At 60.0% G+C, this 22,513-nt stretch overlaps 1 protein-coding gene across 15 annotated transcripts in view; it reads right to left on the bottom strand.

Moving 5' to 3' along the window:
• LOC105496790 (Gse1 coiled-coil protein) overlaps positions 1 to 22,513 on the bottom strand; it is a 505,942-nt gene that overhangs the window by 10,347 nt on the left and 473,082 nt on the right. For 13 of the 15 annotated variants that reach the window (XM_011767396.3, XM_071085046.1, XM_011767405.3 and 10 more), the window contains 10 exons: positions 16,953 to 17,152; positions 11,369 to 11,541; positions 10,860 to 11,057; positions 9,958 to 10,149; positions 9,226 to 9,530; positions 8,285 to 8,612; positions 4,124 to 4,743; positions 2,788 to 2,900; positions 2,266 to 2,536; positions 759 to 872 (listed from right to left, as the gene is read on the bottom strand). In XM_011767396.3, the coding sequence (XP_011765698.3) occupies positions 759 to 872; positions 2,266 to 2,536; positions 2,788 to 2,900; positions 4,124 to 4,743; positions 8,285 to 8,612; positions 9,226 to 9,530; positions 9,958 to 10,149; positions 10,860 to 11,057; positions 11,369 to 11,541; positions 16,953 to 17,152 (2,514 nt within the window). The remainder of the gene's footprint in view (positions 1 to 758; positions 873 to 2,265; positions 2,537 to 2,787; positions 2,901 to 4,123; positions 4,744 to 8,284; positions 8,613 to 9,225; positions 9,531 to 9,957; positions 10,150 to 10,859; positions 11,058 to 11,368; positions 11,542 to 16,952; positions 17,153 to 22,513) is intronic. The other 2 variants (XM_011767397.3, XM_011767398.3) reach the window with 2 other exon arrangements.

Genomic DNA, 22,513 nt, shown 5'->3' with positions numbered 1-22,513 from the left:
ACACTTAAAGACCTAGTGCAAAGAACCAAGACCCGGGGAACATTTAAATCACCGCCACACACATGGCTCTTCTCTGAAGACGGCGGGGTGTTTAGTGGCAAGTCCATCCTTTGAAAGATGTCCCAAGAAGAGAGAAACAGATCCACAGGAAGAAGGAAGTCCCCCAGCCACGGGGATGGTAGGGAGGTATTCAGTCCAACCGGACAAGAGTGGGTGAGGAGCCGAGAACTGGGATGAACTGTAAAGATTCCCTGTGACATTTGACAGGGCAGAGATCAGCCAGAGATGTAAGAGGAGGAAAGGTGTGGCAGCAGGTGCCAGCGGGGCCCAGAGGGCAGAGTGAGGAAGACAAAGATTCAGGAAGAGAGCCAGGGCAGCCAGGCTAGTGGCAGGACCAGGCTGCGGGCACTAAGGCTGGAGCACGCCCTCCCTCCTGGGATGGTACCACTGGATTGGCCTTCATGTGAGCCTCTGTGCCATAACTGAAGGACAACGGTTATTATGACCACAGTGATCACCACATAGAGCTCCACGGAAACCAGACCCTCCCCTCAACTCAAAGCCCGTCTTCGAACTGACGCTCCGTCCCAATGACTGCCACAACTGTGCAAGAATGGTACGCTTGTACAAGAAGAATGGAAGAAGACAGTCTGCAGGAGGCCACATTCACAGTGATGAGGACCTCAAGTGGATGCCTGAGCCTGGGCAGCCCATGGGATGGTCCTGGGTGGTGGCAGGTGGGGCTATCCTTCCCTTACCACTCAGGGAGACGGCAGGACTGTCCCTCGGAGAGTTTGTCAAGGAGTCGGCCACTGCTGCTGACAGTGCCTTCTGCTTCATGGCACGGAGCATTTCAACAAGTCTCTCTTTGTCTATGAGAAAAGCAGCCTGAGATTAACGAGCCAGTTGCGTCATTTTTTGGAGAGGACAGCAGGATTCTAGCCTTGATGGGCAGGTAATGCACTAAAGCCCGAAAAACCAAAAGCAGGTGCGATGGGGCAGGCCCAGTTTTAAGGAAGCAACCATCTTACAGCGAGCCCAGATTGCTCTTGGCATCACTACACAATGTCCTAGCCGTGCTCCAGAGACAGCTGTCTGCGCGGTGGTTACCCCTCTGTGAATCACTGTGCCCACAGACCTCGGAGGTAACGTGTGACGATGTATTCTTATTTCAAGTCAGAAAAGGTGGCCCCAACACAAACAAATGCCCCAAAGGCCCAGGCCTGGCCTCTGAGGCAGAGTGCCTTCTCACCCACTGCTACCATTACTGCCACTTCCTGAAAAGGAAAGATGACCCCATGATGTTCCACGCAGCAGATTCCTGATGTCACCCAACCCTTCCTGACTGTGAAACTCAAGGGCTGCATCGCCCTTAATTTTTTTCCTCCAAAAATTCAGCCAGGTAAAAAGATGCTTTGTATCTAGGGAACTGGGCTGGCATTCAACACATCACTAGCCCGTTAAGAGAAAGGGAAAACTACTGACTGGTTAAAAGCAGAGAGTAAATGGCTACACCCTGATCAACACCCTGAAGCTGCTCAAGGTCTAAGAAGTAACTGCTTTTCTTCAACTTTCTCCCAGAGAGGAGGCCAGAGGTCCATGAGGACTTGGAGGCATGCATAAGGTCAGGCCCAGGAACGTCAACATCTGGGCACCAAGCCAGCCTGCACTGCAGGCCAAGGAAGCCAAAACTCTGAGCAGGTGTTGCGGCTGCATTGTTTCTTCTGCTGTATGGACTCTAGCCTAGAGGGTCTGTCCCAACATGGCCCTATGTGGCCAGACTGGACTGGAAGCATCTTTCAAGGCAAGCCATTGGCTCAGTGTGTGCTGTCCTGCTTGGCAGCCCTTTCCCAGGCCTCCGGCCACCAGGACACAACACCCAGCAGACCACCTAAGCAGTCCAGCAAGAGGAGAAGTCTGCAGCAAACGAACCTGGAACACCTGGTACCTCGCCTCATGCCTGGTGCGGTCACTGGAGCACTCGGCTCAAAGAGCGCCTTCTCGGGCGCTGGGAGATAGATGAGTAACAAGGGTAGTCCTCAGCTCAAGATGGTGGGGCTCTCAGAGCAAAGCCTGCCAGGTAAGGCTGCTGTGGAGGGCGTGTAAGAACAGAGAGGCTGTTCCCGGGAGCCGGGAGGAGTAAAGGGGCGGCCTCAGGCTGAGTGATCCCAGATCCTGCCTGGAGTCCACTGGCCCCACCCGCTGCTTCAGAAACCCACTTCCACCCCAGTGAGCCCCCACCTTCCTACCCAGGCGAGGCCCTACCTTTCCTCTTCTCGGCGCTGATGTGGGTCAGGTTGAAGATGGTCAGGAACTTCTTCTTTTCTTCGAAGTTGGGACTGTTGTTCATCTCGTCAGGGCTGTAGCGGGTGGACAGCGCCAGTCTCGGCGAAGGCGTCTGCCGCTTGCTCTGAATCATTGGGGGCGACGGGCTTCTCTCTCTCAACATCCGCCGCCGCTTCCTGCGCTTCTGGGCCACCAGTTCCTCCTTCTGCTGTTGGGTGGTCAAGCCAAAAAGTTGCAAAAACTCTAGCTTCTAGATTGGGAAAGAAAACAAATGAGTTTGAAGCCACTGGCAGTGGTATGCTTTCACTGTCCCGGGGTCCCCTCCTGGGGTCCTCGAAGTGTGTGCCAGGGCTGGCTGTGCCCGGTGGCAGAGGAGCTTGCTGGGGCGAACCCGCCAGGACTTCTGGAGGAACCTAGCAACAGTGGGGTGGACTGCGGGGTGTGGACGCTAGGACCGAGAGCCCAGCCCAGAGCATGTCCATGGGGAGGAGAGCCCAGTACCTCGGAGGACGTGTCCAATTTGAGGGGCGGCTGCTCGGCCACGCAGCGGAGGTGGGCCCTGACCTCCTCCTCATCGCTCTCATCGTAAGAGTCATCGAGGTCGTAGTAGTACCCTGATGGAGAAATGGTTGTATTGAACCGGACAAAGAGCCTTCATCTGTCCAGTGGACATGCCCGCAGGGGCTCATGTGTGCAGACCACCTATCAGTCCAGGCCTGCTGGCACCTGAGCACCCTGAAGGCCAGTTCCTTTCAACCGAGGTGGAAACCAACATTAACCCAGTCCTGGGGCTTTGCAGGACCGCAGGCACGAGGCTTCCCTGGGATCCATGGCTCCCAGGGGCCTCCAAGTGGCTGGGTGGTCCCCTGGGCCGACAAGACCTCCCTCCTCCCCCGGCAGGGAACCACTCATCATACAGGCCTGGGGCTGTGTCCACAGCAACACAGGACTGCCTGTGCGCACGCACTCCCCCGTGCTGTGGCCATCTGAGTCCATCCCCTGGGAGGGGACAGGCACACACAGGCCTGAGCTCTCAAAGGCACAGAGAACAATAGCAGAGCCCCTTGCCCGGGGCACTTGGGTATTTCCCCCCTCCTTTACAAAGTGAGCAGGGGAGAGAAACTCGGCTGGGCCCTCCATCCAGCCTAGACCAACAACCAGGAAGACTGCCTGTGCCCCAGCTTCTAGTGAAGAGAAGGCTGAGCTCAGCACTGGATGGGACCCGAATGTTCAGCGTCAGAAATGAAACTGGGCAGGAGCCCCTGCTCCCCTCCTCACACCCAGGCCCGCTCGGTTGCTCTTCCTGGCTCTCTGGAGAACTCAGGGAGCTGCTGGCTGAGGACTCCCCGCCCCAAGCAGAAACAGGAATGAAGTGCCTGACCTCCTATGCTGACCCAGGGCAGTGCCAGCTGCCGCTTCCTCACCCCTTGGCCCACCTGCTGCAGCTGGTGACAGCAGCCCCATATGTGGAGCCCCCACTGGGCCAGGGCTGGCTCTCCTGTTATGCTGCACTATTAATATTTAAAACTATCGTATTAGCCTCCGGCTCATCACTTATTCATCGTGCTTGTCTGTGGAACTGTCTTTACAGGCGGGCTTTGATTTGGCTTTCCGGGACAATTTGCATCGAGGCAGGACAGGCACGGGGATTAGGGTCTGCCTCCCCTACAAGGGTGTCATGTTGCTACACAGAAGCCAGTGCACTTGCCACCTGGGGCCTGGGACTACCCCAGGCAGAAAGCAGGAGTGGACGGAGGGGCAGGGGGCTGGCATGCAGGTTCCCCGTCCCCACTGTGCAGCTCTCCCTGAGCAGGTCGGGGTCTGTGGGGAGGCAGACCTTTCTCCTGGGCCTCCCGCCGCCTGCGCTCCTCCAGGTCCAGCTTGCTGACCAGCCTCCGGCGCTGCTGCAGGAACTCATCGTAGATGTAGGCGGGGTCGGGGGCCCGTGGCGCTGGGGGCCGGTAGGGCGAGCCAGGCTTCAGGGGTCCGCTGAGCTCCCCGAAGGTGGCTGCCTGTGGGAGGGAGGCCCGCTGCTGGCCCAGGATGGTCTGGGTGGACTTCTCGAGCTCAGCCAGGAAGGGCCCAGGCCCGGGCGGGAAGGGCTGGTGCTCCAGGTTCCCTCCCTCTCGTGGTGGCGGTGGAGGTGGTTGGTACTTGTCCAGGGGGGCAGGCTCACGCTTCCGTGGCCCCTCCTCTGCTTTCTCCGGGCAGAAGACCCGCTCCACCTTCACCAGCGGAACGGCTGCCTGGCGGCTGGGCTCAAATGCAGCCGGATGGCTGTGCACAGAGTGGCTCTCGGCCCGCCGTGTCTCCAAGGTGTTGTCCATCAGGGACACGGGGTTCCAGAGGGCCGTGGGTGCAGCATGGAGCTGGGGCTTGGGTGAAATCAGAGGTGGTGGCCCCCCAAAGTGCTGCGGAGGGTCGCGGCCACCTGGCTCGTGACGGTTTGGTCCTGGCCTAGGGAGTGAAACCAGCCCGTCAGGTCAGGGAGAAAAGACCCTTCAGCCACCCCCAGGCTTCCCCGGCTGCCTACCGCTCCTAAGATGACCCAGATGGCACAGCCCCTTAGAGAGCCAGTGCCAGCGGGGCTGCAGGGAGGGGCACATACTCCACCCCAAGGACCATGGTTTCTGTCCTTCATTTCTTTTTTTTTTTTTTAAGATATAAAGACTTGGCCGGGTGCAGTGGCTCATGCTGTAATCCCAGCACTTTGGGAGGCCAATGTGGGTGGATCACGAGGTCAGCAGTTCGAGACCAGCCTGGCCAACATGGTGAAACCCCATCTCTACTAAAAATACAAAAATTAGCCAGGCATGATGGCGGGCACCTGTAATCGCAGCTACTCTGGAGGCTGAGGCAGGAGAATCACTTGAACCCGGGAGGTGGAGGTTGCAGTGAGCTGAGACCGTGCCATTTCCCTCCAGCCTCAGCGACAGAGCAAGACTCTGTCTCAAAAAAGAAAAAAAAAAAAGAAAAAAAAAGACTCACTCTGTCACCCAGGCAGGAGTGCAGTGGGGCAATCTCAGCTCACTGCAACCTCTGCCTCCCAGGTTCAAGCAGTTCTCCAGCTTCAGCCTCCCAAGTAGCTGGGATTATAGGTGTGCGCCACCACGCCCGTCTAATTTTATTTATTTTTAGTACATGGGGTTTCATCATGTTGGCCAGGCTGGTGTCGAATTCGTAACCTCAAGTGATCCAACTGCCTGGGCCTCCCAAAGTGCTGGGATTACAGGAGTGAGCTAGCACGCCCAGCCCTCCAACACCTGCGGCAGGTGTGTGCAGGCTGTTCCAAGAGGACAGGGAGGCTCTCAGCCTAAGCTGCTAGGGAAGGCAGAGACCCTCTCAGGCCTGGGACAGACCCAGTTTTGGTCGAGTTTCCCAACTGCTTGCCTGAATTCCCCTAAGGGCAAGCGCTCATCCTCACTTTCCATGGGGAAACCCACATATGCTGGGCTGTGGCCCTGCCACCAGTACCCTCCTCCCGCTGTGCCTTATAGGGACACAGGGCAGGCTGGCCACCTTCACAGGGTGAGTACTCCTTCCTCCCCACTGTCCCTGCAGGCAGCCACGAGACAACCTTCCAGTGCCTGCCCAGCCAGAGTCAAACCCACTGTGAAATGGAGATCCTCCCAGTCAGTATGGGGCCTGTGCCGAGACTGCCCCCCAGTGGCCCCTGTCAGAACTGCAGCAACCCGAAGTGTCCCGTGGCAGAGGCCACCAAGTGTCTTCAAGGACCCAGGCTAAGGCCTGCTGAGGCAGGGAGGGAAAGAAGGGATTTCTAACATCAGAACCCTTCCATTAAACAAGAAGCTGCCCCTTAGTTGCACTAAATGACTTGTTTCCTCAGTGCAATTAAAACAAGATTTAATCTACTCAAAGGCCTATTTTTAATATTGTCTTTCCAAAGTTTATTTTTAAGAGATGGGTCTCGCTGTGTTACCCAGGCTGGAGTGCAGTGGCTGTTTACAGGAGCAATCCCACTACTGATCAACACGGGAGTTTTGACATGCTCCACTTCCGACCTGGCCTGATTCACCCCTCCTTAGGCAACCTGGTGGTTCCCCCGCTCCCAGGAGGTCACTGTATTGGTGCTGGATTTAGCTTGGACACCCAGTGGGTATAGTACACTACAGCCCAGAGCTCCCAGGCTCAAGCGATCATGGACCTCGGCCTCCAGAGTAGCTGGGACTACAGGCATGTGTCACTGTGCCTGGCTATCTTTCTGTTTTTTAAAGGGAGATATACTCACGGGATGTCTGGACCAAGACTGCACAGTGACCCTGGGCAAGGCTTGAGGGGAAGGAAGAGGCAGAGGCCACGGCAGGCACGTGGCCAGGCTCAGGGATCTCTAGCTTGCCCAGGGGGCCCTGTTTAAACACAGCCACCAAGGCTCTCCCTAGTTATTCCAGACTCCAGGCCAGGGGACAAATCCGATGCTGCTGTCCCTCTTAGCAGAATACAACAGGGAACCACAGGAAGAAGCTGTGTCTTAAGTAAACAGCAAAGGAATAAAACCTGCAGGAAATCAACATGTCATGTGCCACCACAAGCACTGAACAGTTTTCTAGCGTGGAGCATGAAGGTCCTGTCAGGCCCCCAAGTTCCCAATGCGGTAAAGCCGCGTGTGCAGCCGGCCACAGAGAACCAGCGCAGCCAGGGGAGACCCGGCCCGGGCCAGACCCTGCTTCCCATCATGCCCCCGGTCCTAATGGGGCAGCTATACTGGCTGGAAGCAGTCCATGGGTGGGCAAAGTCACAACACCTGTGCTGGGGCCCTGGGGAGCCCTGAGGAAGAAGACGCCTGACAGGAGACAGGGCACCCTGATGTTATCAGGCCATGCCAGGTGGGAGCTGGCTGCCCTCAGTCCTCTGGGTAGCAGGCAAGGCTGAGTCTGAGAGGCCTCGGGGACTGGGAGAGGCAGAAGGGACCTCACTTCTGCCGTGCCGGGCAGCGTGAGCCACGGAGAGACTCAGCTGTGGCCTGGTGACAGTCACTCCCAGTCAGCCCTGATCAGTGTGGGTACATTCCCTCGCTGCCCTACTGGATAACGGAGGCAGGCAGAAGGGAGGACAGATTTTAAACCGCAACGCGCTTTCGTCCCAGAGCCCAAGGCTTTCTTCTCCCAGGACAGCACCACAGCCTTGAGAGCTGGAAAGATGCTCAGAAATCATCCTATCCACCCTCTTTTATGGACAGTTGAGGAAAGTGATGCTCAGGGAACAGAAGCAGTGTCCCTAGGTCCCTGAGCTGGGCCTGGAGCAGAACTATGGAAGCCTGGCAGGTCATCCCCACCAACTCTGGCTGAGGGTCTCAGCTCAGCCCTTCAGAGTGAGCCCTGGGAGGATATGAGGTGGGGGCCTGGGACCAGCACAGCCCCAAGGCAGGTATCCCAGGGCAGGCAGGAGCAGGGAGGCCTGGGGGCACTGGATCCCAGCTCAAAAGACCTGTCTGCAGCCAGGGTCCCAAGGACCACCACACAGGTTCCTGGGAAATGCTTTATAAAGGGCTAGAAAATGGGCATGTGTTTTACTATTACTACAAAAGCAATAAAACTCATTTTTTCCCTTAAAATCAAAAGCTGTCTCCTTCTTGTTAATAATAATAATAAAAAAAAAAGGCCAGGCTCAAAAGCAGAGGAAGATGGAGAGAACAGGTATTACTAGTAATTAAAGCTTCCACCTTGCAGTCTTCATCTGCTGTGAATGGCCTCCTGGGAACTGGGCCAGGCTGCGTGGGCAGGGCCCTGGCTCTCAACATGGACTTGACTGGTCTCTTCACTTACTGGTGGGGATTCCTTTGAGCAACCCATTTTCTTCCTCAGTCTCAGCTTCCCCATAGGCAAGACAGGCATTATAACGCGAAGATGAAAGAACAGAAATGAAAGAGGCAGGCAGAAATGCTGGGGCAGGATGTCGGGCAAACAGGAGGGGCTCAATACTCACTGAACAAATCGGAACGTGAAGGCTCAGCCTTCCTTCCTTCCTGGGGCTCACTCACCTGGTGGTGCTCTCTGGCCTGTGCTCCGCCTCCACCGGCACCGGGGGTCGGCCCATGTCCAGGTGCTGTTCCAGCACTTGCTGCCGGAACTCCGACACCTGAGACTGCCGGTCCTCCTTCTCCTGCCGCAGCCGCCGCTGCCGCGCCAGCCACTTCTCCTCCTCGTTGGTGCGCTGGATCAGCAGGGCTGTGGCAGCACTGCTGCTCGGCAGAGAGAAGATGCCGTGGTTGGAGATGAGGCTGGGCACCGTGTGGTGTGGGGTGGGCAACGGATGCAAGGGGTGTTGCACAGGCTTGGGCGCCTGCAGGCCGGCATCCTTCAGCTTCTCTGTGGGGGGAAACGCAGTCGAGCAGGGTCTCAGTCACGTGGGCCAGCATGCTCCCTTCCCATCTTCTCTCGCCCAACTGCGCAGAGAAACCAGAGCCCTTCCAAAGGGTTCTTCCCGCAGCCAGAAACAAGATATTCAAAAGGGGCCCTATGGGAGCTTTCGAGAAGCAATGTCTTGTCCCTGGAAGGAAACGCTCCGTGCTGGCACAACTCTTGCCCAGCCAGTGCGGTGCCAGAGCCAGCTCACACTGGCTCAAAGAACAGACTTAAATTTCCGGGAAACATGTAAAAGCCGGTTGTTATTACTAAATAATTGTTTCGTAAACTTACAACGAAATAAATTATGTTAAACTCAACAAAGCACTCAAAACTTATCCCTTCCTGATGCCCTGGCTACATTTCACAACTGTCCTCCTGGGGGTCACCTACATCCACTGTGTCTATATTGCATGCCAACATGCCTCTGCTCCCTGCTCCACATCAGCCATGCCACGCAGGGTGAATGCAGTTGGGCAACATTTATACCACGGCAACCGGCAGGTGCTGTGATTCAGGGCTCCTCCCCGCAGGTGGCTGAGACCTTGCCCAGCACAACCCACCCACGCCCAGGCACCTGCTCGGGTTGGGGTCAGCTGCTCCGAGGGCTTGCCCCGCTCCTCAGTGGTATGGCCACGCAGCCCATGCAGCTCGGCCACAGGCAGGAAGGCGGGCTCCAGGGCCTTGGCGGCCAACAGCTCCTTCTCCCGGGCCCGCTGCTCCCGCTGGCGCTCCAGCTCACGCTCCTTCTCACGCTCACGCTCCTTCTCTTGCTCGCGCTCCTTCTCGCGTTCGCGCTCACGTTCCTTCTCCCGCTCGCGGTCAGCCTCACGCTCACGCTCACGCTCCCTCTCCCGCCTTAGCTCCTCGTCCATCTGCAGCCTGCAGCACATGGAAAGAGTTGGGGGCTCTGCTGCACCAGGAACAAGAGAGGGACCTGGGACAGGTCCTTTAAAAGCATAACCAGGAAGGAACCAGGGCACTAATCCGAATAGCGACGGGAGGTGAGCAGGGTTTCACTGGTGCAGGAAGAACTTAAGGTCCATACAATCAAAGCAGCTTACAAAACCCCCAAGCACCCCCGAGAGCTCCTCGGCCTGCAGGTTTACTGCAGGAGACCACGGCTACCGAGACAGGCGCTATTTCAGAGCACAGAGCCTGAACGATCATTGTTCCATTTGGCAGATGGACAAACTGTGAGGACAGGCATGGCCAAGGAGTCCAGTCAGGTTCCAGCCCAGGCTTTCTGCCCAGCTGCCATCAAGGAACAGGGAGGGCAGAGGGGCTCCTCGGCCCGAGGCACACTTACCTCTCAGCACTGAGGCCGGACATGCGCTCCGAGTGCAGCGCTGCCAGGGATGAGTGGGAGAGCTCGGGGGGGTAGCGGACCCCGGAGAGGTGGAGGTGCATCGCTGATGGGTGCAGCGGGGGCAGAGAGCCGGGGGTGGGGATGGGGTAGAACGGGGACCTCAGGGCGGACAGGCAGTAGGAGTCATCCATCCTGTGCGGAGAAGACAGGGCCATGAGCAGCAAACAAACCAAGGGGAAGAACCAGCCCTGTGGACAGGTGTGCCTCAGCCAGGTACACACACCTGCCTGAGCGTGGGGAATGCGGCAAAATGGCTGGGGGTGAAGACCATGCCTGCTGCTAACCCCAAAGTATGCCGGAGGCTGCTAGGTGCCGACAGCTTGGGGTTCCATGGCACTGCTTGCCACCTCCTTTGGCTCAGCACAGAGCGGTCAAGTGCCCAGGCCCTTCCAAGGCTGGCCAGCAGGCTGGGCTGCCCTGATGTGGGGCGGTCTATGTCATGACTCCAGGCCCCTCTGACTAGGATGTGCAGCGCTTCTCCAGGGAACCAGGCTATGCCACAGGGCCACTGGGCTCTCCTGCTACATGGCAAAGCATCGCCCCTCCCACGGGTAAAGCCCTGCTCTCTTAACAGTGACTCGCTGTCAGTGGACCCGCAATGAGAAGGGGAAGAGCCAGGGATGACAGCACAGTCACCAAGGGGGACTGTCTACAAGGAGGGGACCCCTAATAGGCCATCAGGGCTGAATTTGGGCTCAAAGCTGGGAACAATTTCAGGGGCTACTCTAGACACTCCCCTGGGAGCCTGGCCCCAGGTTGTAAGAAACCCCTTCCCCGCCAGGTTCCGTCTTGCCAGGAACAGACGAGCACCCACGTGAGACGGCGCGCGGGGGATGCCTTACCTGAAGGCCGGGTGGGGGAAGGGGTGTGGGGCCAGGTAGCTGGGGTGGTAGTAGGCTGCAGCAGTGGCCGGGTCCAGGCCGAGGGGAGGCAGCGAGGACATGCGGAGGTCGTCAGTGGTGTGGTAGGGCCGGAAGCTTCTCAGGTAGTCCTCGGTCACGGTGCTGGGGGGCACCACGTGGTGCACAGGCCGCTGGAGGCTGCAGGCAGGGACAGTGGGAAGAACAGGTGAGTGGAGACCTGCTCCTGCGTGGGGGGATGGCACTCAGTCGGCACCCAGACTCCTGGCACCCAGAACGAGGACGGGGCTTAAGCAGTGGGGGGGCGAGCTGCCACCGCCACCTCAGTGTGGAGGGGCACAGACAGGGCTGCAGTCCCCAGAGCTAAGCGGCCGACGACCATCTGGCGGACACAGCCTCATCTGTGGAGGCCGCAGGCTGCCTGGTGATGCAGACCCGAGCGCTGTGTCCCCACCTGGCTGCCTCACCGAAGGCCCCGCCGGCCAACTTACTTGAGTGGTGGGAAGCGGGAATCCTGCACAACCGAGCTGGGGGAGAGGCCGAAGGGGTAGGGGGTGCTAAGCAGGTGCGAGGGGATGGCTGGGCCCCCTGCCTTCTCCTGGGGGAGCGGGGGCTCCACAATGAGGCGTTCCCGACCTCCACTGCTGCTCCTGGAGCCGGCGTCCTGCGGGAGGAGAGAATCCGGTCAGGGCAGGAGCCTGGTATAGGCCACTGCCCACAGGACAGAGCCAGGTCTCCTGACTCATGGGAAGGCTCTAGATTTAGTTCATGTTCTAGAAACATCCTTTCCCTAAGGCTTTCTACACAAAACATGGTGCATGTGGCGTGGGAAGCAGAACCGTAAGGAAGGGGATGTGGCTCCAACAGGTCTGGGGTGAAGCCGTCTCGGGGTCGGTCTCCCTCCCTGGGCCTCCTCAGTTCAACAGAAGAACTAGAACCACCCCCACACCCAATGTGCACAGGTGAAGGATGCAGGGCGGCAGGGGTTCCTGCCTCCACCGTCGCTGGTGTGGACATCCAAAGGTCACACCAGACACACACCAGGGCAAGCAGACGCTGTTGGCACCCAGCACGCCATGATGCGAGTGCCACGATGTAGCCAAGACGTCAACAGCGCCGACAGCTGCCCATCTGACCTCAGAAGTCCTGGTCCCGGTGCCCACGTGGAGGGCAGAGGCCATAGGAAGCTGGCACTGCCCCTGGGCTGAAGGTGCTGGTCTGCCCCCAACCAACTCCTGCGGTGGCCCTAGCCCTGGCCCTCGCGTCCACCAGAACAGGCAGCAGCTGGGCCCTGACTGGCCAGCTGGGGTACTGGCCTTCACACATACAGTGGGGCAGGGAAGGCGACAGCTCGCCTGTCCCAGGCTCCTGGACAGACAGTGGACCTGGGTGTAGCTGGGAAGGTGACCCAGAGGACTCAAATGAGGGGTCTGCTCTAGGCACAAAGCAGGAGGAGGCAGTGGCCCAAGGCCCACCTCTCTGGCTGAGGTCCCTGCCAAGTCCAAGGATAGGCCGTGCCACCCCCAGCCACACAGAGGCCACCCTGCGCACCCATCCATGCGGGGTCCAGCCCGGAGAAACCAGAGCGTGAAAAGGTCTTGCTTGTTCCTGTTATTCGTGTGACTGAGCGGGAGGCAGAGCAGGGCTCAGGGCCGCCCAGATGGGGGCTGTGCTCTAGACTCTGGATGGCTGCCAACCCAGGTGTCATTCTGTCACTGGGGCAGCCACTCTCAGCCCCAGCATCTCCCCCATGTGGGGACAGCACTGCCCAGGCCTACCCTGACCTGGGGGTATCTGAGGGCCATGGCCCCGCTGGCCCCTCCGAGCTTCCCAGGGACGCAGAGTCACGGGAAGCCGGCCCTTCCTCACGTTCTATATGGCCGTGTCCGGTAACGACTGCTGATCGGCAGGCCGTGCTCCTGAAGAGCACCAGCCCCGCTCTGCCTCCCTGAGCCACGAAATGCCAAACACCCCAAAAACAAGGAGGCTGTGGCCGTCTCCCCACAAAATCAGCAGGAATGATGGCCCAGGGGCTCTGAGACCTGCCCCACTGCGGAGAGGCGTCTGTCTCCCAGGGGCCGTGCCTGTGTCCCTGACCCCCCAGCCCCTCTTCCTGGGCCCATCCATCTTCACGGCGGCAGACGGTGGCCCGGCAGCAGCACATGGCACCCGCGCAGAGGCAGTGCAGGCAGCCCCGGCTGGCGCCTCCCCCACTCTCCACCCTCCAGGAGACAGTCAGCGAGGATTAATTGGAGGAGCTGCTGCCACCGCCGCCTGGAATCTTCAATGAGAGGCAGCATCTGCTCCCTTCCCGCGGGCTGAGCCCCAGCCCCCCTTCTCTGCAGGGTCCTCCCGGGTTCACGACCTCTGACCTGCCCTTCCAGGGTGCTAGTCTCGAGGGTGGGAGGTACACATGGGCACTGGCGCCCTGCGTGGGGCCAGGAACTTCCTATTGAGGGGCCAGCGCCTGGTCTTGGGGTCTCCAGCCTGTGTCAGCAACCGGGGTAGTGGGGGAGTGGCCGAAGGGCCAACCTGACCTTGGGCCATCCTGTCGTGCCTCGTGCACACATCAATGGCATGTGCCCGTCACAGCACCTGCTCAGAGGTCAGTGGAGCTGATGGCGCAGCTGTGCACAGGCATGCGGGGGACTCAGGGCAGCGGAGTTGATGGCACAGCTGTGCATGGGCATGCAGTGGATGTACCAGCAGGGTGGGGGCCTGGACATGGCAGGTGCATCGCCAAGCTTGCCCGTCTACCCCAGCCCCGTGAGGCCATTTCCAGGCTTGGCTTCTAGATCCTGCCTCGCGCCCCTACCCTACCTGGCACAGGGCCAAACATCTGAGGAATGGAGCACAAAGCAGCAGCTCTGTCCCCAGGGCTTGGGATGGACTGAACTAGACTGAGTGGCCCCTGGCCCCCCAGCATCCAGGTAGCACACCCCAATGAACACCAGGCCCAAAGCTAATGGGCCTTTGAACTCCCAGAAAGGGACGTCATTTGCTCAGGCACCCGGGGGACCTGGACTCCCCCTCCCAGGCTGGTGGTGAGGCCTCCAGGACAGGAGGGAGACGATAGCCAAGGAGCTCAATCATCACCCAGCCCTGGGTGGCCAGAGTCAGAAGAGGGCTGGAGGACAGACCCGACCCGAGGACGGCACCCAGGGAGAAGCTGCCGACAGCCGAGGCCTGCTGCCCTCCTCCGCATGCTGCCCGCGTCACGGGCCGGGTCAAATGGCAGAGCACAGGGCCCCAGCCGCCCCGCCACAAGGAGGGGCCTGTCCTCGGCCCAGACACGGCCCTTGAACCCCTTTCCCCTCAGCCGAGGACAAAGCCCTGCTCGCAGGCCAGATGGCACCTTCCTGGCCTGGTTGAGGACAAACAGGGAGTCCGGGAGGCTGGGGGGCAGCCAGCAGGCAGGGCAGGGGCCCGGTGAGCCAGACCCAAACGTCTGTGGCTTCCGTCTGGCTGGCACCCGGCCAAGCCTGGCACAGACACCTGGGAACTAGGTCAGCGGGGCCTGGAGTGAGGCACAGGGCTGCCCCCCACCCAGGCAAGGCCCAGCAGGCTCGGCGGCTACCCCCAAAGGCACCCCGAGAGCAGCAGCCAGGGTCCCACTGCCGTCTTCACAGACAGACCCATCAGGGCGCATCTGCGGGCAGCTTTTCATTTCTGAGCAGCGGCTGCAGCCGCAGCTGCAACGATGAAAGAAAGAAGGCGGAGGAGGGGCAGAGGGGGAGGGGGGAAGAAGGGGAGGAGGCAAATCCGTCATTCTCCGGTGATTAGAGCAAGGGTTCCACAGTCAGACAGGCAGGACATGCCCTGTTAGCTTTAAAACAGGCTTTTTCATTTCATTTCTCCTCTGGCAGCTCCCACTACCTGGGAGAGCGCGGTGACCCCTAGAAGGGGCCGAAAAGCCTCCGGCCTGGCGCCTCCCACCTGCATCTGCAGGCTCGGAGGCCCCTCACGACTCGTGGCCAAGGCTTTGGGCAGCGTGGGAGGGGAGCCCTGTCTCCGCCTCCCCGCTCCCTGAGAGGATTAAATTCCCCGCTGAGCCTCTGTGCCCGAGTGAGCGGGGAGCCGTACATCACCTGCTAATCCAGCTCCCAGCCCCGCGCCTTCCCTGGTGGCACTGTGTTCCATTAAGCGCCGAGGTGGGAAACTGCTGCAGCAGGGCTGTCGCGCCCCTGCTCTGCCCTGGGCTTGCTCAATGTTCCCAAGGCGATAAGGACCCTCTGAGGAGGGACCAGCTCAGAGTGAAGGTGTCACCAGGGAAGGCGCTGGAACCCCCTTGAGGAGTCCTGGGCCTAGGCCAGGAGCTCCAGTCTGGGTCAAGGCAGTGGCTGGGTGCAGGGTCCCGGCCGGTAGAGGCTCCTGGTCCAGGCTGGGGCAGGGAAGCAACCTCCCGTGAGCTGCGGGCGTGGGCACCAACAGCCAGGCCGCATTAGTGGGGCGCAAGGAGCCTCAGCTGTTTGAGTCACGTGATTCAGGGCCCCTGTGGTCAAGGCTGACCCTGAGGGGTGGCCTCTGGAGGCAGCGAGGTGGTAACAACTCCCTCATCCTCCCTCAAACCAGGACCAGGGCCGCCTTGGGCTGCTGCAAGCCCTGTGGGGTATGGAGGCCCCTCTGGCCTGGGTCCACCCTCCATGCCACGCCCTGCCCCGCCGTCTCCAAACCTCACATGAAGGATGAGTGAAACTAAGAGAGGCTTCGGGGGCAGAGGAGGTCCAGCAAGATGAGGACCCCGGGCAGGTTTGTCCTCTCAGCCAGGGAAGGCGTGAAAAGAAGCAGAGGCAACATCAGGCCCCGGGGGTCCCAGTCCAGGGCTCCCAGGGATCCCCACTGCGACCTTGGATCAGGGCCTGCCTGGCGGCTGTCACCTGTGGACTGAGGCTGCTCCCTTTCCACACCTCTGGGGATAGAGGACAGACAGGACCCGATGATGACCAGGTGGCTCCAACGCCCATGTTCCCCGCCCCCCCGGCCCCCGGGAGAGAGGGCTGGTGCAGGGAAGAACCACTACCCTCCTCCCCACCTTCTTTGTGGTTTAATTAGTATTTCCAAGTGGGGCCGTCCCTCTGGGAGCTCAGCAAAAAAGTCCAGGCGACAGCGGCACCGGAGAATCGTTTTTAATTGGGAAGGGCCCATTCCAGGCTGCGCGCCAGGCATGGGGGCTGGGAGAGCTTCAGGTAGACACCCGGGGACGCGCCAGCCCCAGGCAGGGGCAGAAGAGCAGCTCCCAGTGCCAGCTCCTTCCACACAGGCAGGCCCAGTACAGCGCGAGGGGCGCACGGACATGAGGAGCCCCGAAAACTTGGGGAGGGGCCTCCGCCGGGAGCCCCAAAAGTAAGACAGAAACACAAAACCCACCAGATGTCTTGTTCCGATAGCTCCTGGGCTGGGATCTTTCCTACCTCAATTCTTTGTTGAGTTCACACAGTGACAGTCACAGGTAGTCTGCCGGGTGTTCGGCGTGCAGACGCCACTTTACGGCTTGACAGTGCTACAGCTGTGAACTGGACTTCCACCCCCACCCAAATCCGTGTGTTGGAGCCCTGACGCCCAGGGCCTCAGAGCGGAACTGCCTTTGGAGACACAGTCTTTAAAGAGGTGACTAAATGAGAATGAGGACACGAGGGTGGGCGCTAAACCAACGGACTGGTGTCCTTACGAGACGAGATCAGCACCCAGACGTGAAGACACCACAGATGACCCAGGGAGAAGGCAGCCACCAGCAACCCAGGACGGGCCTCTGGGGAAACCAGCCCTGCCAGCCCCCAGATCGTGAACTTGTGGCCTCCAGAACAGGAGAAAATAATGGGACCCCCCCAGCGGGTGGTTTCTTCCGACAGCCTGGGCAGACTGATGCGTGGGCCGAGGTACTCACCCGCACAGGGCCTCCAGGAGGGTGCCGCTGTCACTCACCTCCCATTGCAGGGAAGGAGACAGAAACTCAGAGTGGGGGAGGGGGTGTCTTTGGAATTTAAACTCAACCTTGAAAGCTCCAGAGCCCCCAACGGATGCCTGAATCCAGCCTCCCCTCAGAAGATGCTGGGCTCCCTGCCCCGCCCCACTCACCTGCCGGCTCTCGCTCCTCCAGACGCCATTGACGGTTTTGGTTGGAGCGATGGTCACCACGGGGGGTGTGCTGGGCACGCTGTGGCCCCCAGGGGGGACGATGATAGGGCCCATGGGCACGCGCTTGGGTGTGCTGGCAGGGGAGCTATGGTTGGTGGCCGGAGAGGACACGGGGGACGACTCGCTGCTCAGTGAGGACCCTGTGGAGGAGAAGACGGTGGTCTGAGTGGGAGAAGCAGTGACAGCTGGGGACCTGGGTTCCAGCTGTCCCCCTGCCCCAAGTGAGGCACCCAGAGCACCAGGTCTACCAGCCTCGTGGGCCCCCACCCAAGACAGGCAGGCAGGAGACACCCCTCCTGAGGCCCAACTGGGTCAGCAGCTCAGTCTACCCCAGGCACTCCCTATCCCTTCGCCCCACTCTCCCTGGTTAAGAGGCACAAAGCACAGATGCTCTGGTGCCCAGGGCCGCCAACCGCCACCAGACAGGAAGGAACCTGGGCAGGGCAGGCAGGACCAGCACCTGACAGCCCTGAGTGACAGACGAAGGCGGCACCTTTCGGGACAGACATGGAGCCCCGGAGTTAGAGAACACACGTGTTTCTAGATGTCGTGAGCCAGTGGTCTGTAAACATCCCAGGACACACAGGCCAGCCAGGCCACGCACCCTGCCCCGCCGAGAGGCGGCTCCACATGTGAGCAGCAGAGACCTCAAGCCTCCAAGTCTTCCCAGGGAGCCCCATGTGCTTGGGGGATGTGGGGGTCACAGGAAACGGTATCCCCTCTGGGGGCTCCCATCAGGCTGGGGAGACAGGGGGCAGGAAACAAACATAAGAAGTGGTCGGCACTGGCTAGGCGCGGTGGCTCACGCCTGTAATCCCAGCACTTCAGGAGGCCGAGGCGGGCGGATCACGAGGTCAGGAGATCGTCCATCCTGGCCAACACGGTGAAACCCCGTCTCTACTAAAAATACAAATATTAGCTGGGTGTGGTGGCAAGCACTTGTAATCCCAGCTACTTGGGAAGCTGACGCAGGAGAATCGTTTGAACCCAGGAGGCGGAGGTTGTGGCGAGTGGAGATCGCGCTGCTGCACTCCAGCCTGGTGACAGCGTGAGACTCCATCTCAAAACAAAAAAAGAAGTGGTCAGCACCCCTGAATGGGGCCCAGCCAAGCAGGGACGCAGTGCGGTGGTGGCTGAGTAAGCCCAAATGGCAGCCACTCAGGGTGACCCTGGGGGAGTTTTATTTTTACATTTCAGAAACTGACATGTAATTCACCATCTTTAATGATACATGTCAGGAGGTTTGCTTAGGTTCGCTGTTTACAACCACCACCACAACCTACCCCAGAACTCGCCCATCATCTCACAAAGAACCCCTCAGCCCCCCGGATGCCGTGGGGATGGAAGAATGGGTGGCTGCAGCCCTGCTGGTAGCAGGGGGAGGGTGCAGGGCAGGCAGGAGGGCTCAGGGCCTGGGTGACAGATGGCTACAGCCAAGAGGATACCCCAAGGGCAGGAGGTGCGGACGGGCAGGTGCAGCAGGGGTTTGGACAGGGGAGGACAGGGAGAAGTGTTCCCAGGCCCTAAGGGAGGGGGCTCCCTCCATCACAGAGCAAAACTGCCTTCTCAGACCAGGGCTCCCCTCTGTTGCCTCCCTCCCACCCAGGTCAGAAAGGGACCAAGCGTGTGTAGTGGCAGGGGTGGGGGTGAGGATGTCCAAAGGCACCTGCTCCAAGAGTCCTCCTATCCCCAAGCAGGTGCCAGCCTCACTTCCACAGCCCCCACCCCCTTGTTGTGGGGGTCAAGTCCCCGTGACCGAGGCCAGAGCAGCTCCCCAGAGGCTGGGGCTGCTGGTGGGGCCTGGGGCTGGGCCTGGGGCTCCAGAAGCTCTGCTGCTTCTGGGTCAAGAGCCCTGCCCAGCCTCACGAGGCTCGGGGGAGCACAGCTGCACACTCACACCCCCGACTCCAGCTGACCTGCGGCCTGCAGGGAGGAGACCTCGTGCCGCTCACACGGTTGTGGACTTGTACACAGGTCAGTGTCCAGCTCACCCTCCCCAAGCCCCCTTCCCAAGCCCCTGACACAGGCCTACGGAAGCTCTCCATCCCCAAGAGCCAAACACAGCACCCAATCAGTGTCCAGCACAGGCCAAGGTCTTCAACAGGGCAGGCCACAGAGGTGGCCCTGGATTCTATGGTATCACAGCACAGTGTCCGCTGGGGCAGGTTCCAGCAGGAGCAGACACACATCCACCCACCAGCAGCACCGTGTGTCCAGGCAGCCACCCATCACAGCTGCTGCGCAAGCTCACACCTGGGCTCACGGGGACAGGTGCTGCCATCTGAGGCGGTGAGGTACAATTGGGCACCTTCTGTTTGCAAAAGCCCCACTTGGGAGGCACCTGCAGCCCAGGGCATGGCAGAAGCAGGGGTCAGATGCCCTTTCCAGGAGAACCCCAGCCCACCAGCTCCCGGCATCCTCCCCGACTTCTGTTCCGAACTGGCCTTGGTTCCGGGGGCAGAAGCAGCGTCATCCCCGCTTCACTGCATCCGGAGTGGGCACACACACATTCACCAAAGAAAACGGCTTACAGGGGGTGCCCAGAGTTGTCAGGCAGCCAAAGTGGCCTCCGCGGTGTGACGGGAGGGGGAGGCTCCACAGGCATCCCCATATGGAAACAGAACTTTGTTCTCCCAAAGGTGCTCCCTTGGGGGCAGCTGCCCCGTCCCCAGAGCACAGTCCTGTCACCTCCTGCAGAAACGCTATCTGGGCCTCTTTAATGTGGATTCCTGGCTTGTGTGCAGCCTGCGAAACTGGACAGGGCAGCCCCATGGCAGACACTCAGTCCAGCCACATTGGCCATGCCCCAGAGCAGCCCGGAGGCACAGTCACACTCTGCCCAGCAATGAACTGCTCAAGGCAAGGCCCCCACCTCATCACGCTCCCACCCACCGCGACCTGGCCCAGGTAGGGAGGGATGCTGAGGGCTGCTGCCCCTGAGGCGTGACCCGCCCCCAGGCCCCCAGATGGACTAGCCACTCACTCACTGCCCACACCCCGAGAACTCCACCACCCCAAGTCGGCTGGGCCAACCCCTGGGACTGGGCACTGTGCCGGCGGGATACTAGATCCACCTGAGGAAGGGAAACGCTGGCTGCAGGGCAGGGCACCATGCCCCTAACCTCGGGGGCAGGGGGCGGGACAGGAGAACAGGCCTCAGCCCTCCTATCTGTGGGTTCGTTCTGCACACTGGCGGTCTAGCTGCTTTTCTGTACGTATTTAGATTTTGAGAAAAAGTTCACTTAAAGTTTTTGGGGGAAAAAACCAAAAACCAGGGAAAGGATCTTTCTTTCAAAAAAAATTCCGTGGAATCTCCATGGCTCTTCGGTTTCAGTTGTTACCGCTTCACTGAGCTATGATTCCATCCCGCGTAACTCACCCACCCAGCGCACGGCCCCCCGGTTCCAGCACGTTCAGAGTTGCGCGACCATCACCACAATCCATTTTAGAGCATTTCCGTCACCCCAAAAGGAACCTGGTACCCACGAGCAGCCACTGCCCTCTTCCCCAGGCCCCGCACGCACTGGCTTTCGTCTCTGCGGAGGGGCCTGTTCCAGAGACCTCACATCAAGGGAATCCCACCGCATGCACTCTCGTCTGGCGTCTCTCACTGGAGCCGCGTTTTCACGGCTCATCCACGTGGCAGCACCTAAGAGAATCTCTCCTTCCTGAGGCTAAGTGACAGTCCACCGTGTGCCTCTGTTCACCCAGTCCTTACTGGTTTGCCCTCAGCTGGTGGCATACAGGCTGGGCCCACCTTGTGGCTGCTGTGAACAGCACTGTGCCCACCACTCTTTTTTTTTTTTTTTTGAGACAGGATCTCACTCTGTTGCCCAGGCTGGGCTGGAATGCAGTGGTGCAATCACTGCTCGCTGCAGCCTCAACCTCTTGGGTTCAAGCGATCCTCCCACCTCAGCCTCCTGAGGAGCTGGGACTAAAGGCATGTGCCACCAGGCCCGGCTAGAGTTTTTTTTTTTTTTTGGTAGAGACAGGGTCTCGCTATGGTGCCCAGGCTGGTCTCAAATTCCTGGGCTGAAGCGATCCTCCCGCCTCGGCCGCCCACAGTGCTGGGATTACACATTACGAGTAACTGCGCCTGCCTCACCACTCTTCTTCGTGGGATGCCCTCCTGTACACCCGGCCCAAACCCAGGGTGACCCCATCTAGATTCCAGTAGCTGTGAGTGGAGGAAATGTGGACATCTGTGCTCTGGAGCTGAAAAAGGAAATAAAACCAAGACACCAAGAGCCGCCACCCCGTCGAGGCAGAGGCTGCTGAGAGCTCACGATCCGGGCTCCTGTTGCCCAGGGGAAAAGTTGGGGCCAACGGCCAGGTGGGCTCTGGGTCCTCCCTGGGGACCGGACAGACAGCGGGGAGGTGGGAGCAGGAGCCCCACCATGTGGCAAGCCTCAGGGACCTCAGAGACTTCTCTGCACTCCAACTCTACAAATGGGGAGAACCTTGCAGCCCATGCCATAAGGGGGTACAGAGACCCCGCACTGCCCCATCCCTCTGAACCCCACTTCCCAGAGAGACCCCTCGCCATGACCAAGGCAGCCTCCACTCCAGAGTCTCTGAATGAGCCTTGTTTCTAAACACCAGTGGGTGAGGAAGTGAGAGGAGGACGTGAGCGGCGGGCAGCTTCTCTGGGGAAGGGTCTTTGCCTGGGGCCAGGGGAGGCCATTGACACTCAGCGGCCTAATCCCTGCCGGGGGATGCTACTCACCAGACCAGCCAGCTCAGCCTCGATCGATGCCCCCGCAACGCCAGGCCCATTAGCGAGGCTGGCGCCTGGCCCTCGAACCCTCATTCTCACCGCGCGGCTGGAGCAGGAAGGTCTGTGATTGCTGTAATTAACTGGCGGTATTCAGCCAGGAGTTAGTCAATGAAACGGATCCGGATTGGAGATGACAAGAGGCAGCCCGCGTCCGCGTCACCTCTGCTGTCTGACCTCGAAGATTAGTGCTGAGGCCCACGGGCAGATGTAATTAACAGCTGACACCCCAAAGTCAGCTGGCAGGTGGACTGAGGGCAAAAACAGGACTGCAGCACCACAGCAGCACCTATCAGCCACCCAGGCTCAGGCCCACCCCGCCAGGCAAAAACCACTGGCACCCCCTGAAGAGTCATCAGTCTTTAAGAGGCGCCTGGGGGCCAGGCCCCAGGACCACTCTCAGGGCACTGGAGACCGAGGCGGGCGTGGCCTCACTGCGGTCAGGCCCCAAAGCCACAGGCCCTGGCCAGGCCAGCAGCGAGCATGGAAGGAAAAGGGAGGGCAGGGCACTCTGAGGGGTAAAGACTCCCCGGCCGAGCTCGGGCACAGGCATTCCCTGGCCGCCGTCCTGCACGGCCCGACCCACCCCAGAGCCTGGCCCCACTGCAACCACTCAGGGAAATGGCGGAGAGAACAGAACGGTGACTAACGGACGTGCTTCCCTAAAGAGAGTCCCTGGAACATCTCTGTGAGATGCCCACTCCCACAGCCAGGGCTGCCCACAGCT

The sequence above is a fragment of the Macaca nemestrina genome, chromosome 18 (assembly GCF_043159975.1).
Source record: "Macaca nemestrina isolate mMacNem1 chromosome 18, mMacNem.hap1, whole genome shotgun sequence".
Taxonomy (NCBI): domain Eukaryota; kingdom Metazoa; phylum Chordata; class Mammalia; order Primates; family Cercopithecidae; genus Macaca; species Macaca nemestrina.
The sequence above is the reverse complement of the archived record's forward strand: the minus strand, read 5'-3'. Positions and strand labels throughout refer to the sequence as shown.